Below are 15254 nucleotides of genomic sequence, written 5' to 3' on the forward strand. Positions count from 1 at the left end.
GCAAAGGAATGATTTATTTTGCTTCTCCTGCTTTTTTTCATGTGGACACTGTGTTGAAAGCCCAAGAAAGCTTTATTCAATTCTTAAGTTGCTGGAATCATCCACTCAAGTTTACTCTGGCAGCTGTGTCTGACATGAAATTGTGAAAAGATCTAACACAACAGGATCTATATCTTACACACACACACACACACACACTCTCACTCTGCTATCTCCAATGTCTTGTTTCTTCTTTTAAAGCTCTTTGTCTTAGACAGTATTACACCTGCCCAATCAATCTGAGGAAAAAAAATCACTCCTGAAGGATGGTTGCTGATAAAGAAGTCAGGCCCAGGGCAGGTCTTTTCGCATGCTAATTCCTGCTTATTCTAGCTGTACCTGCAAATATTGCTCTAAACAGACTATTTCTAACACAGGGGAAGGTAATTACACTCACAAAGGCACCTCTGTGTCAGGGCTGGGCACCAGGAGCCAGCAGGTCTGGGAGACTCCTGCAGTGAATGCACATTGTCTAGCATGGGGGTAAACGCCAGACTGGGGGACCCTACAGCATTCAAGACAACAGTGGTGCACCTTGTCTGAGAAGGTTATTTAATGCTTCTGGCACCTGTAGTCAGAGCCACCCTTCGTTTCCTCCCTTACAGGTTTAGAATTTATTTGGCATGTATAATTGTATATTTTGATCCCGGAGCTACAAACAATGGGCAGCATGTCATGTCTTGATCCCTTAGCATTCCTCTTGGTTCCTCCCAAGCTAGTTAACCCTGTACACACAGCCTGGCAGCTCCTGGCAGTCTGGGGACGGTTAGGCCCACGTGCCTGGGTTTTGAACAGGGTGAGTTTCAGTATCTTGCTGAGAAATATCACTGGTGCCAAGACTAATGTGATTGTGTCACAGGTATTAAAACCAAATAAACCAGCCAACAATAATATCAGTGACATCGAAATTACTTCAATTTGAATATAAAATATCCATGACTATTATTTGATTTCTTTAGTCCAGGGGCTCTTAGGATATTGGTTTCTCCTTAATTTCATTGCGATTCTAACAAAAATATCTTGGAAACTCAAGGCTTATTTGTAGGAAATGTCACTCCTGTGTCAGTTCTAGTTCTTTACGGTTCTTCGATCGTATCTTGCTTTGCCATCAATGATGCTCATCATTTAGATAGGCTGGAAATCCAATAAGTAGCACAGAATTTTATTACATGAAATTTCAGTCTCCAAGCTGCCAAGCAGTACAGAGTTTTACTACACGGAATTTTAGTCTCTAAGCATGTCACCTTCACAAAACTAATCTGTAAAACGTGTCCCTCTTTTCAATTTTTCTTTTTTCTTCTCTTTTCTTGCCTTCTTTCCCCCTGCTTCTTTCCATTACCTATTTGCAAGTTGCATAGTCTATTTCTAGTCTAAGGGTTTACACCCTGGAAATTTTAATATGCACGCTTAACTTACAGTCTTTGTTATCTTTATCTTCCTCATGTACAATTCATGCACTTTAGACTGCTTAAATTAGAAGCAACCTTCCCCCGTCTTATCATTGTTATATAATTTTAGCTTATAAACATTAAGCATTATACTTACTATTATATATATATGTATGTATGCATGTATATACATGTGTGTGCATATATATATCTATCTATGTATAAATAGATATACATTATTTTTAATTCAGGCAATGTTATTTAGACTAAACATTTACCACTTTCTTTGCTCTTCATTCCTTGTTGCATCTCAAAACTACCATCTGGAATCACTTTCCTTCTCCCTGAAATACATTCTAGAATTTCCTTTAGGAAGGGTCTACTGGTGACATAGTTTGAGTTTTGCTAGTCTAAAAAATGTCTTTATTTTACCCTTGTTCCTAGAAGATATTTTTCCAGGATATAGTATTGTATGTTGGCAGGTTTTTCATCCATGCACTGAAGATACCATTCAAATATCTTCTGGCTTCCACTGTTCTAAGTTAGCTGTCAGGTCAACTGTTCCCCCTTGAAGGCAATCTGCTTTTCTCTCTGGCCACCTAAGAGCTGCTCTTCAGCTTCAGTGTTGAGCAGTTTCACTCTGATGTGTCTAGTCTGGATTATTTTTATTTATCTTGCATGGGATTTGTTATACTTCTTGAGGCTATGGATAGCTTTCAATAGCTCTGGAGAATTTTCAGTCATCATCTCTCTTTTCCTTCTGGTTTGCTTTTGTACTTATTAGACCATCTCACACTTTCCTCTGTGTCTCAATCTATCTTTGCCTCTCTATTCTGAGGAATTCTCTTATTTTCCAGTTCACTAATTCTCTCTTCAGCTGTGTTTATTCTGGTGTTAAGGCCAGAATTTTGAAATGTTGAATCTTAAATTTTAATCATTATAAAATTTCACCCATTTAAATTTTTTAAAACAAATAAAAACATTCATTTTATATTTGGTAATTTTGAAATTTTAAATCTTTGTAGGTTTAAAATGCTTCCTGTTCTTTTTGCTATCTCTTTTTAAAGTGTCTTGTTTCCTTATGTGATTGGAGATTTTTTATTGTGAGCTGCTCATTTTCCTTGAAACATTATCTACGAAAATTCTTTGAGGTCTGGGCTGATGGTGGGTTCCCTTTGGGAGGACTTGTGTTTATTTCTGTCAGTAACCTGGGGGCAATACCAATTCAAGATTATCTAAAAGTAAATTCCCAGCTTGAGAGTTTTCTTATCACCCAAGAAATATAAATTCAGCCTGCAAGCCCATGTGAGACATGCTGGGAAATCCTGATTCTTAGGGGAGGATTTTCCCCTCCCCTTTCTCTCTCCCTCCACTCAGTACCAAAGCAATTTTCCTTGTAGTCCAGGATAGTAGAAGGGAGCATTTTCATTTTAACCTTACACTGAGGATGTAACCCTTTGAGGTCCCAGCTTTTTTGGGGAGGAACTTCTTCAGGACCAGGAATTGGATAAGGCAAGAGTGGTACCTAGAGTAGAGATTTGAAGGAGGCACTCACTATCAGGGTCATGCAAGTGCAAGGTTGGCACCTAGAAGTGCCTCCTTAAATTTTGTGACCTAGATGTCTCACCTTAGTCCCAGCCCTTTCCTTTACACTAAGTTGGGCAGTACTTGCTTGTCCTCTGAGACATCAAACATTAACACTCAAGTTCAAGTGTTTGGCAAATGCTTTCAAGGCCAAAGCTAGCTTTAGGGTTCTACTTACCTCACTAAGTTTTATGCTTGAATATTCCTTAACAAGTCATGAATTTGAAAAGGCTTTTACAAAACATATTAAAATATATTATGTAACATTTTTAGTTGTTTTCAACAGGATGATCAGTTCAAATATCCTACCTGCCAATGGCTAGAAACCGTACAGAGAGAATTTCATGACTTATTGAGGAGATGCTTAAGCTGCTTTGCTTTTGACACATTCTCTTGACAAGTTTCCTTCAAAATGTGCAGTATTATGCTGGCAAAGCCCCTGATAATTCTTTTTTTTCTTTTCCTCCTTGATGTAGAGCTCAAAGCCCAGGGAGAAAGAAAAAAGCTCTTTATTCCAACCCCCTTCAGCACACTCCATGAAGGCCGTTTCTCTACAATGTCCACCAATATTACTTATTGGCTAGCTGAGATGGGTGTTCTCTTCGTGTTTCACCTTTCTCTGTGCAAGCCTTCTTGAGGAGGATGACTTCTCAGAGAAGAAGGAGATTGCATTCAAAAAAATAGTCAAAATGCATCATCTAAAATATGAATCTATTTCTGAATTCTGCCACTCTACAACTGCAGCAGGGCACTGCAGCACCAAGAATATAGGCTTTGGAGTCAGAGACCTAGGCTCAGATCATTGCTCTGTCACTTAGCTATCTGATGTTAGATAAAGTTCTTAAAATCTTTGTACCTCAAGTTCCTCATCTATAAAATGTGAATAACATTTGTACCAACAAAAGAATTACATTTAAATCCAACGATTAATATAAAGTACCTAGCACAATACCTATTACAAGGATCTTCAATAAAAGGTGATGATATAAAGGTAATTGCTATTATCAGTGAAAAGCAAACTGCCCTGCTGGGGTGGAAAATGGAAATAGCTAATATATTCTTTAAACAACTGGCAGCTGGGGTATGACTCTTATGTGGTTTCACATCTGAATCCCAGCAGAGTTCTACATTTATCAGGCTAAGCGTCAATCTTTGATTTGGTGGAAGACCTAACCCTATCAAATAAGTTAATACTAGTTTGCTATATTCATTATACCCTACATGGGACTCTGGCTCACAAGACATAGTTCCTTAATTTTATAGTCAATGAACATTTCTTAAACTGGCCATCTTTTAAATGCATACCTTGGTCACAATTAGAACGCAGAGAAATGTAAGGATAGATCAGCAGAAATAGATCACTTCTGTAAAACATATTCAGAGCACTCTATGAACAGTGGATTAATAGCATCATGTTCAATACTTTTAAACATGAAGGACAACGTATTATATTCCAAAAGCTTAGCTAAAAAAATGTTAAAACGAATCCTGCAGGCACTTAGTAAAAAAAACAAAAACAAAAGAAACAAACAACAACAAAACAAAACACTAACTTGATATAAATGTTTGCCTCTAGAAAGATAGGTTATCTGTGGCATGGGGCTAGGAAACTAATACTTTATTATTACGGACTCTTTTTATATCTGAATTTTCTTCCTTTAAAAACTATACTGCCTATGAAAATTAATTTTTAAAAGAACTTTATGACACTAGAATTATATGGTTATATTCTCTTACCTCCATTAACACTGATCACTTAGAAGGCAATGATACTGTATTCATCTTTGTAACTCCAGCACTTCCTAGAGTGTCTGTCCCCAACAAGTATTTGGTGAATGAATGAAAGAATGATAAAAAATTAATCATTTTCTAATATTTTTAAGAATCTTTTCTAGTATCCTTCAGCACACTCAATTCCTGTGGGTATTGTTTTATAAAAATAAAATTTTTCAAGGCTATTGACTACAGCACTTCAGAAACTACCCAGGACTGGGGCAGAGTGGAAGAAGCTGAGTATTTCTGCAAGAATCCATTAGTAGACACCAAATAACTTAAAATTAATAATAACTGACACATCATGCATACTATGTGGCAAGTTCTATCCTATGTCCTTTACATGCTTCATTTATTTATTTAGTGAGGAAGATTGGCCCTGAGCTTACATCTGTTGCCAATCTTCCTCTTTTTGCTTGAGCAACATTGTCCCTGAGCTAACATCTGTGCCCATCTTCCTCTATTTTGTATGTGGGACGCCACCACAGCACGGCTTGATGAGCGATGTGAAAGTCCACACCCAGCATACGAATCCATGAACCCTGGGCCACCAAAGCAGAGCACACGAACTTAACCACCACACCACTGGGCCAGCCCCTATGTGCCTCATTTTATTAAAGCCCCCACAACAATCCTATGAACATGTAGGTACTATTGCTAGCCTCTTTTTACAGATGATGCATCTGAAACACAGGAAGATAAAAAAACATGGTCTTTTTTGGTTTGTTTTCTTTTAAAGCAAACTCCAAGCAGAACATGGCCACTATCACATGACTTCCAATATTATTCACAAGTTCATACCATATTAGATACAAAACGTGGCCCCTTGAGGTACTTGATACCCTCTTTCTGTAATTTCTAAAATTCTGCCTTTTAGTAAGATAAAATTTCCGAAGTATTCATTTTGTGGCAGATACTGACAAAGCTATCAGGAAGGCACAAACTATTTTTCAATGAACACAAAGACATCATTTGGAATAGGAACATGGCTCCATTGGCAGGTTATGTGGTTCTCTGCATAGCATATGTGGCTTGTACTGGTATTCTAGTTAATATGAGTTAAGAAAATAAGAGGGCCCTCTTGCCTCACAATGGATAAAATAATTTTAATTTCTGTAATTTAAAGAGTTGATATAAGATCTAAGGTAACATGTTCTTATTCGAAAAAACAAAACAAAGCAAAATTGAGTCATTCTCCGGTAACATCTAACATTTTCTAATAGCCTTGGGTACTAAAAGCAATTGGACAATCATATAACCACCCTGGCTATGTTATCACATATTTATGATGCTTAGTGCCATTTCAATTGTCTTCACTTCCATTTCCCTAGCACGCTCACTGACAACAATGACACAAACCTGCCAACTGCTCTCTATCTATGGTTAGCATATAACCTTGTTTTTAAATTTCCTTGAATTATCAGGCATGTGCTTTCTCCTTCTGGCTCAATATATAGATATGTGATAGTTCAGGTTTCAAAGAGAGATTGGATTGAGTTTGAAACCCAGTCTCCCACTTACTTACAAGGTATGTGACCTTGGACAAATTACCTAAACCCATCAAGGCTTCCTTTCTTCAACTGTAACTTTGAGCTAAAAAAAAAAAAAAAAAACGTATCTGCCTCCTAGGCTGTAGCGAGGATTAAATGATGTAAAGCACACACAGCTTCAAGCCTGGGGCCTAGCACAGGATAAGCACTCCATAAACACCGGCTCTCAGGAGCTTACAATCACACGCCACCCCCAAGCCTGGACTCCTCTCTGTGTCCCTTCTGATAGTCCTAGCACCATATCTGATCTTGCCACCTTCAGATGCTTCAAATCCTTCCATCTTCAGTGACCCTTTTTCCTCTCCTCTTCAGACGGGCACGGTTCTCCCAACAAAATTAATACAAACAACAAATCTCTCAACCTCCACTTCCCCCTAACATTGTACCTCGGCTCTACTTTTTCTTCCAATTGCTGTACTCTGTCCCTTTTGTGGTTTCACAGTAAAACCTTTAGATTGAGTGGTTTGTATCTGCTATTATTTTCTCATGTAGGTTTCTACTTTTGCCATTCTACCTAAATTGGGATTTCTTAATGATAATCACCGACCTCCTCCTTTTCTTGGGCTTCATCCCCCTTGGTCTCTGCAGTACTTGATACCACTCAGCTCTTCTTCCTCCTCCTTATATCTCATCCTTCTACGAGCTCCCACAACACTGATCATTCCAGTTCTCCACCTGGCAGCTGCTTCTGCTATTTTCTCCACCCATATTTCTTTCTGCAACCAAAATGTAGGTGGTTTCTGAGTTCCACCCTTGGTGTCCCATCATGTGGAGATCTGACCCACTCTCACAGATTCATGCATGCAGACAAACCTTAAAAGGGCATCTATAGTCCCCATCCCTCTGAGAAAGCTCCAGTCCTACATTCAATACAGTAGAGTAAGAAAAACACTGGATAGGGAGTCAGGAGAAAGTCTCAGTTTTAGCCCTGCCTCTGCCTACCTAAGTCACCTAGCTAGATCTCATAAGATTTCTGGCTTTTATTTCTCAATTATCAAAGTAACACCAGAAGGTCTTTTAAGGTTTCTTGCAGCTTCTCAAATACTGCGAAATTCTAAAATTTACAGAATCATCATCCATCCAGGTGCTCAAGCCAGAAATCTGGGAGTTATCTTTTAATCCTCTTTTACTTTTTACCTTTTATCACTTTCTAAGACTTTCTGAGCCTAACTCTCAGATATCCCCTTCAAATATATGCCCCTCACTATCCCCACCATCATGGCCCTAAGTTTAGGCCAATGTCACCCCTCCTCCCCACTCATCCCCAGCATTCATACTCCCAACTGGCCTCTCAACCTTCAGTCTTGCTCTCCCACATGGCATTCTCCAGACTGAAGCTGAATTATTCTTCCTTAAATACAATCATGCCACTTATATTTGCCTTCTACCTTGTTAACCATGACTCATCTTTTAAGGCCATCTCCCCTTCAGAAAGCCTTCCTTGCTTTCTTGCTATGTGCCACCACTTAGAACCTTGTGCACACCACTCTGACAGCCCTTCTCAACTGCACATATGTTGTATTCCAAGAATCTGTTTACTTGTCTGACTGCCCCTACGAGATAGTACACTCCTTATAAAACCATGTATTTTGACTTATTTTCATATCCCTAGTGCCCAAGGCAGAGCTTTGCTGGGTGAATGAATGGATGCCTTTGAAACTGGGAAAGTGACCTCTCATATAATTAGTTGCTTTCTTTACATATGACTTCCCCAATATCACAGTCCTCTTTGGTCATTACTTGACAATTCACTCACTTTCTGTCCTCCAATATCCTTGTTTATAACTTGGAAACACCTGGCTTTTGTTTACCATTCATTTATTCAATAGATATTTACCAAATGTCTATTTATGTGCCAGAAACTGTTGCAAGCAGCAGTGAACAAGATAGGCGTCTGGTATCAAAGTACTCTTGATAAGGGAGACACACACACACTCAGAGAAAATATCAGATGGTGATGGGTGCTCCGTAGAGAACTGGCAGAGGAGGATATGACAGCGAGTGACCTGGTTGTCTTTCTGAGCAGCTATCTGTTGAGCTAAGACGTGAGGAGGAAGAGAGCCTTCAGAAAGACTGGAAGGCAAGAGGGACTGAGCCTGATGAAAGGAAAGGCAGTCAGTGCAGCAGGCAGAGTAGGGGGTGGAACAAAAGGGAGGGTGGAGAAGACAGGCCAGCAGGGAAGGAGTTGGCATTCTCTTCTAAGCACGATAGGAAGCCGCTGGCTGGATTTTCACCAGGGAGACATAGTTTGTTTAGGGCACACTAGCTTCCCATTTCCTCTGGTTTCTGCTCAAATATCATCTCATAGTCAGAGAGGCTTTCCCTGCCCATCCTATTAAAATGCACCCCCCTCGCCGGCTGCCTGCATTCCATCCTGCCGGGGCCCTTTGCCATGCCCTCATTCTGCCTTCTTTTTCTTCAAGGTTCTTAGCACCACCTGATGACACCTGATGTCATCCATTTGTTTTCTTGATGGCTGACTTTTCTACCCACCAACCTATGGGCAGGGACTTGGCTTTTCACAGCCACACCTGCAATGGCTAGAATAGCACACAGTCAGCTCTCAGTGGAAGTGTGCTGAGTGAATGAATTTCTCTGACTGACATTTTAAATAGATCACTCTGGCTGCCGAGAGGACAATGGATTTGGGGAAGTCAAGAGTCAAAATAAAGAACCCCATGAGGAGACTTTCACAGAGGTGCAGATGAAAGTGGAACACAGGAGAAATAGGAGGGTGAGCACTGCTACTATGGTGGTTGTAAAGGCACATACTGTCCCTCAGTGTTAGAAAGCCAGCAGGGTACAACGTCCTCAAAGTAATGACTAAATGATTGTTTTCTTCCTATAGGGCCAAGAGCTCATAAAAACAGATATTTTTAAAAGCTCCTAAATGGAGAACTTATTCTTCTGTACTTATATGTTACCAAGATAACATTGATAAACTGATGCAACTTGACAAAATCTATTAACACTAAAAAATGCACATGCCCCTGGACCTAACAATTTCACTGCTAGGAATTTATCATTTGTGTATCCTCCCAAAAGTATGCCAAAATATACGCAGGGATGTTCACCCTGTCATTGCTTGTAATACCTCCAAACTGGAAACAGCATAAATACCCATCAATAGGAAACTACTTAATAAAAACTTAAAAAAATTTTAGACAGCTATTAAATAAAACGAGGAAAGAGCTTTAAGATATATTGTGTTTAGAAAGATTCTGTTTTTGTTAAAACACACACACAACATTGATATGGGTACTGATGTGGATTAAGGCTGCCCCAGGTAGAGAAGCCCAAGGTGACCTGGCCTATATGCCGAACTATATGACCCGGTGGATTTTTATGGTATGAATTAGGGCTGCCCCAGGGAGAGAAGCTCAGGTCATCCTCACCTACATGCCGATCTATATGACCAGATTCGTATCCAAAGTTATACGACCGCACAATAACCAGACACCATCTGCACTGAAATCATTTAATGACTTTTTACATCATCTTTTCTTTTTCCAGTAAAAATAAGTCACGTACCCATGCCTTATAAATTTAGCCCTAACCCTCAACTCAGGGCAGCAGCAGGAGCTCTGACTGCCCATGGGTCCTGTCCCCATGCAGCAGCTCTTTACTGCCCACGGGTCCTGTCCCCATGCTATTCCGTACTATTCTCTAAATAAAAGAGCACTACTGCCAGATCTTGAGAGTCCAAGAAATCTTTCTTTCGACTCCTCAGCTCACCGACCCCGCATCAGGTACAATTTGTAATATAGAGAGAAAGAAAGAGGGAAGGAGGAGAGATAAATATTGATGTAAGTAGAAAGGTTTTCTTTTCTTAAAGATATATGAAAACCACAAGTAGTGGTTATCCTTTGATGAGAGAATGGAGCAGGCAAGGAATAGAGAGAGAATTTTACTCTTTCAGAAATTTCTGAATTATTTGATTTTTTGAAACATAAACTTGTATTTTACTTAAAAAACAAACATCCCTTTGAGATAACTAGCAGAATAATCAAGAACATACATCATTACTTGCTTTCTGATTTTATGCACAGTAGCACCAATGATGCATTTATACACACACTATGAATGAACACACACACACAACATATACGTATGTGGATGAAAAATGTATCTGAATACTGTCAAATGCAGTGGGACAAAGGCCTTTGATTAGAACGCAGCAGATAGAGCCTATATTTCTAAATGACTTTCCTTGCTAGAGCCGATGTTTAATTTGTGATTACACAATCTGAAAACGACTTTCAACAATGCTTGATGGATCCTAGCTGTCATTGCTTTACTGACCATTTTTTGTTCTCAAAAGGAGACATAAACTGCTCCATTGCTTCTCAAGGAAGCATCTTTTAGCCTGTATTACTGTATGGCCATTAACTGTTAAAGGATAAGTTACATTCCATTCCTATGGTGTAATCCATCCCCTCATTACAGCTCTGTTGGCTCCTATGGAAAAGGTAACACTCAAAAGTAGATGCATACTGCTTTCTTTCCTATGACAGAATTTATTTTACTTATCTTATGCTTTACGGGCTTTTGTAATAAAACAAAAGTTACCTAGGGAAAGGGAACCACATCCTCATGTATTCTTAAGAAAAGTAGTATATGCTGCAGATTTTTAAAAACTGCATTATATTCAAGCTGCTCTTTCAAAGGCAATTCATTAGCCTGCCTTTACTTCAATCATCTACCTCCTCTGCACCATAACTAAATCTCTAAATGTTCCCAAAAGAGTGGGGGGCTTTGTTTATAGAGTTCACTATATCGGCTCTAAACTATTTCTAACCTCAGGAATGTGAAATGTTTACCACATCCACTTTTTTTCAGTTGTAAACGTATTTCTAAAGCAAGTATTCTAATTACCATTTACTGGGAAGTCACAGAATAGTTGGGTATTTTGCAAGTCAATTCAGGAGAAAAATAGAAAGCCCAGTTAAGTCCAATTTAGGTGAGGTTAAGCACTGCAGGCCTAAACACACAGACAGAGGCAACCACTCACCCCTTGCGGGTCCCACATTGTCATGTTAACAGCAGCAAACAAAAGGACCCAGGGAAGGAGAATGAAGATTACCTGTCCCAACTAGGACAATAGTTCTCTTTTTAAAGATCCACCTGGAGGGACATATCTCAGGTTTAAAAGTTTTAGGTCACTCCAGCTCATTTGTATTTCTTTACCCAACCAAAACTAGAAACAGAGAAAAGCTTTATTACTAAAAAGTGCTATCCTGAAACCAAAACACATTAAACTACACAGCAACGCTAAAGCTTTGATGCCTCTAAAAGAATGGATCCTGAATTGCTAAAGTGATTTCTCACCATAGAGGGATGGGGTAAGGTGGGTGAGCCTGGAGAAGAGAGATTCACAAGAAACAAAACCCAAGGCTGGAAGTTGGGATAATATAAATGAGGATGCCCTTAGGGTGGTAATACAAGACCCATCAGACTGAACGGAGAGGTGAACTCTGTTGAGGCCAGTCCAGGCTCACAGGTGTCCCGGAATTTAGCTGATGATACCAGTGACCAGCAGAAAGGAGGAGACTGCCAGGTCACTCAATGAAATCACATTTCCAGAAGCTCAAAGTGTTAATGACTTCACTTAGTAATTACCCATACACCAAAAGCAGCGTTTTGTCGGCAGCACCAAGCCCTGTGGAATGCCTCTGAACTAGATGAAACCACCAGGCTAGTAATTAAACCAACTTTATATGGGAGAGGTCTCTTGCTCAAACTTGAGCAATCCTGCTCACTTCAGGAAAGCAATTTTAGCACAAAAGTGGAAACAAGAAACTTCTGAGCCTCAATTTCAGCTCAGATATCATCACTGGCAGTCTCTATTCTCCTAACTACAAAATCAGGAGACCAATTACTTCCAAGGGGTGTTAAAAGGGATTAAGATTATGAAATGTGAAGATGAAAAGGACTAAGTCTCTGACTTGTATCACTTGCAGGTATGCAGTTTAACAGTCTCCGTTTCTGTGTCAGCAAACAAGTTTTTACCATTTTATCCATCTAGACATTGCGATAGCAGTCACTGCCATTGCATCTAAGTGCTTTGTGCCAGACAACCCGTTGAAAGATGGCTTGGCATCTTGTCAAAGTGACACGCTGCTATATCATGTTATAGTCCGCAAGAGCCTAAAAATTTAGAAAGGAAGATCATTTTTCTTCAAATTGATCAATGCTATGCCTCCTGACAATACTGATTACTTCTTACAGCTGGATAATAATTTGGTAAGTGAAATAGCTATAACACTGTGTTCCATTGCACAGATTGAGCATTTTAAGTGCTACTTTAAAAAATCAGCATGTTCATTCCTAAATACCAGAGATGCCTAAATATAAGGCAAGCTTTCTCCCCTAAAACTAACCCCAGAAAAGAGAGTGTCACATTATATTTGATCTTTACAAAGTCTCAGATCATGGGGTACTCTTCTAATCACTTGACCTTGGGAAGTACAGAGTACCACGCAAGGAAGGGAGGTTTGCCTGAAACCACTTCAATTATTACTAACGCTGGATGTTTACTACGGTTATCTGCAAAAGTTGAGTTAAAAAGAAAAGCATAAAAAAGTGTTCCTGGGGTGGGAGCTCATAAATGCTGTGTTGAATGTCAAAACAAGGCATTTAAAGTTCACTCTAAAAAGCAATATGATAACTTGTTACATTATGGGACCGGTTGTATCCATTCAGGATGATCTGGGAATAGGAAAAAAGAAAACAATTGTCCTAATGCTGCGTGTCTGTGGGATGAAATTTCCAAGGATAACATTGCACACGTGGTCCAAGAGTCCTTCATCTTGCCAGCTTGAGATAAAAATGAAGATGATGTACTCTGCAAAATCACGTGAATGGCTGATTCAAAAAGTGGTGATCAAGATACTAATTCAAAATTCTTATGAAGAATTCAAACAAAATATTTCTTGATATATGTGTAACAGAAAAAAGCAATATTAATTTTCTACAATGCGATTTTATATATTTATAGGTAAATAAATGAAAACTATTTTAAGTAGACATTTGGCTTCTCCTCCTATATCCCTAAAGGTTTACTTATTCAAGTTGGCCATGAAATACTTTTTTTGATTCTTCTCATTTTGAAAAATGATGAACCCCATATGTTTGAGAAAACCTTATTACATATATATGACAATTCTAGTATATTCCAATACAATTTCTTTGGTAAAGGAACGTGAATAACAAATTTCAAGAATTTTCTAAAAGTTTGGCTTTGCAATCATTCTGAAAAACTATTTTCTAAATGAGAAATTCGAATTGAAAATAATTATGACAAAGCATATATGGATAGGTCTGGAATGTATAGGATCAGAAAATAAATTTCTGATCTGGTGTGGGCTTCTCCTTAAACTGAGCTCAGCCTATCTCCAGAAAGATGCTGCCCTGTGATCTTTGCATCTATCCTCCATGGAGGACAGCACTGAGAATTAGGTTTTTGTATCAGTAACAAATCCAAATAAAGCTCTAGTCAGTGTTGCTGCAAAGAGCTGTGCACTGAACAACACTAGTGGGCGTCACTCACATCCTAGTCACCCTTGATTTGTGTATGTCTAAGGACAGTTTGTGGCACAGGGTAGCAAGGGGCACCTCCTTGTAATTGGCATGAATGTACCCTATGGGCTCCAGCAGAACGTCTTCACCAGGTATAGAAATGTGACAAATCGATTTCACGTTGATGAGCAGTTACTAGTTTAGGAGATGAGCAGATACTCAAATGAATGACTAAAAGGAAAGTTACCTTGTAGATCCCAAAAAACCCCAGGTCCCTTACGACAGACAGGGCACTGACTCGGGGACCAGTGGTGATCTCTCCAGCCACTTGCAAACGGATCTTGACGATTTCCAAAGGATTTGTGAAAATTACCTGTGAGCCTCCTGCCTAAAAAGGAGAAAAAGAAAAGATTCAGGATCAAAGCAGGGCAATGGTAAGGTGGTTCAGGAAGAGATGAGTGATTATCCTCAACGGAGCTTAGAATCTTCTATCCTCAAGAGACTGTGGGTTCAATCCTTGTCCCATCAATTGAAACAGTTAGTGACTACGACTTTGAATCAAAATACAGTTACTGCCTAGGAGGCCTCAGGTAAAGAGCCCCACCTCCTTCATGCAGAGGTTCAAAGAGGCAAAGGCCAGAAAGAGACTTTGGTTGCCTCACCAAAGTCTTCGCACTAAAATGACAAAGATTCCTTGAAGCACAACCGACTGCCACAACAAGGCTCAAAGCCAAGGGCATAAAGGCAGCAATAAAATGGAAAACAAATAGTGTCCAAATAAAGAGACATCTGCCTGTCAGAATAGGAGCGGACAGGGAGGACACAGCCTCTCCCATGAAGGACTTCACCATTCTGGCACTGACTCAAAAATTGCCAGAGGACACAGAAGCTTAGATGAAAGCTACTTTTTCTTCTCTTAAAAATCAGGTCAATCATCAAACACCATTTTATGGAGTTACATATTCTTATAATTTCACTTATGTATTACCTGTGTATAGAATTTCTCTTTTCATATAAGATAAATGTCAAAGCAGTAAAAATATGCATTACATCAATTATGGCCCAAACTCTGAACAATGCATGTTATTTCATTCCAGCAGTGGCTGGGCGCCACACCTCCAAGATCATCAGTGGAAATATTTAAAATGCACTATAAGGGAAATTTTAAGCTAGCTATTTTGAAACTAAGCCTATATTTATTTTAAGTCATTACATTCTTTCTTACTGTACTTCAACTTGTTACTCCTTGTCACAAATACACTAAATTTTTATATCATCCAAACTAAAGTTGACATGCAGTGTAGTTCAGAATCTTTATTATGTAGCGATGTCACCAAACCAGATCACAGACATGGTGCTGTCATTTTACAGCTTAGCAGATGCCATCATGGCAACAGGCACA

General features: G+C 39.2%; 1 protein-coding gene across 2 annotated transcripts in view; it reads right to left on the minus strand.

The window, feature by feature from the left end:
- Positions 1 to 15254, minus strand: part of SLC25A13 (solute carrier family 25 member 13) — a 195997-nt gene that overhangs the window by 17134 nt on the left and 163609 nt on the right. For both annotated transcript variants that reach the window (XM_023639244.2, XM_014739147.3), the window contains exon 14: positions 14100 to 14240. In XM_023639244.2, the coding sequence (XP_023495012.1) occupies positions 14100 to 14240 (141 nt within the window). The remainder of the gene's footprint in view (positions 1 to 14099; positions 14241 to 15254) is intronic.

Source organism: Equus caballus, chromosome 4 (genome assembly GCF_041296265.1).
Source record: "Equus caballus isolate H_3958 breed thoroughbred chromosome 4, TB-T2T, whole genome shotgun sequence".
NCBI classification, from domain to species: domain Eukaryota; kingdom Metazoa; phylum Chordata; class Mammalia; order Perissodactyla; family Equidae; genus Equus; species Equus caballus.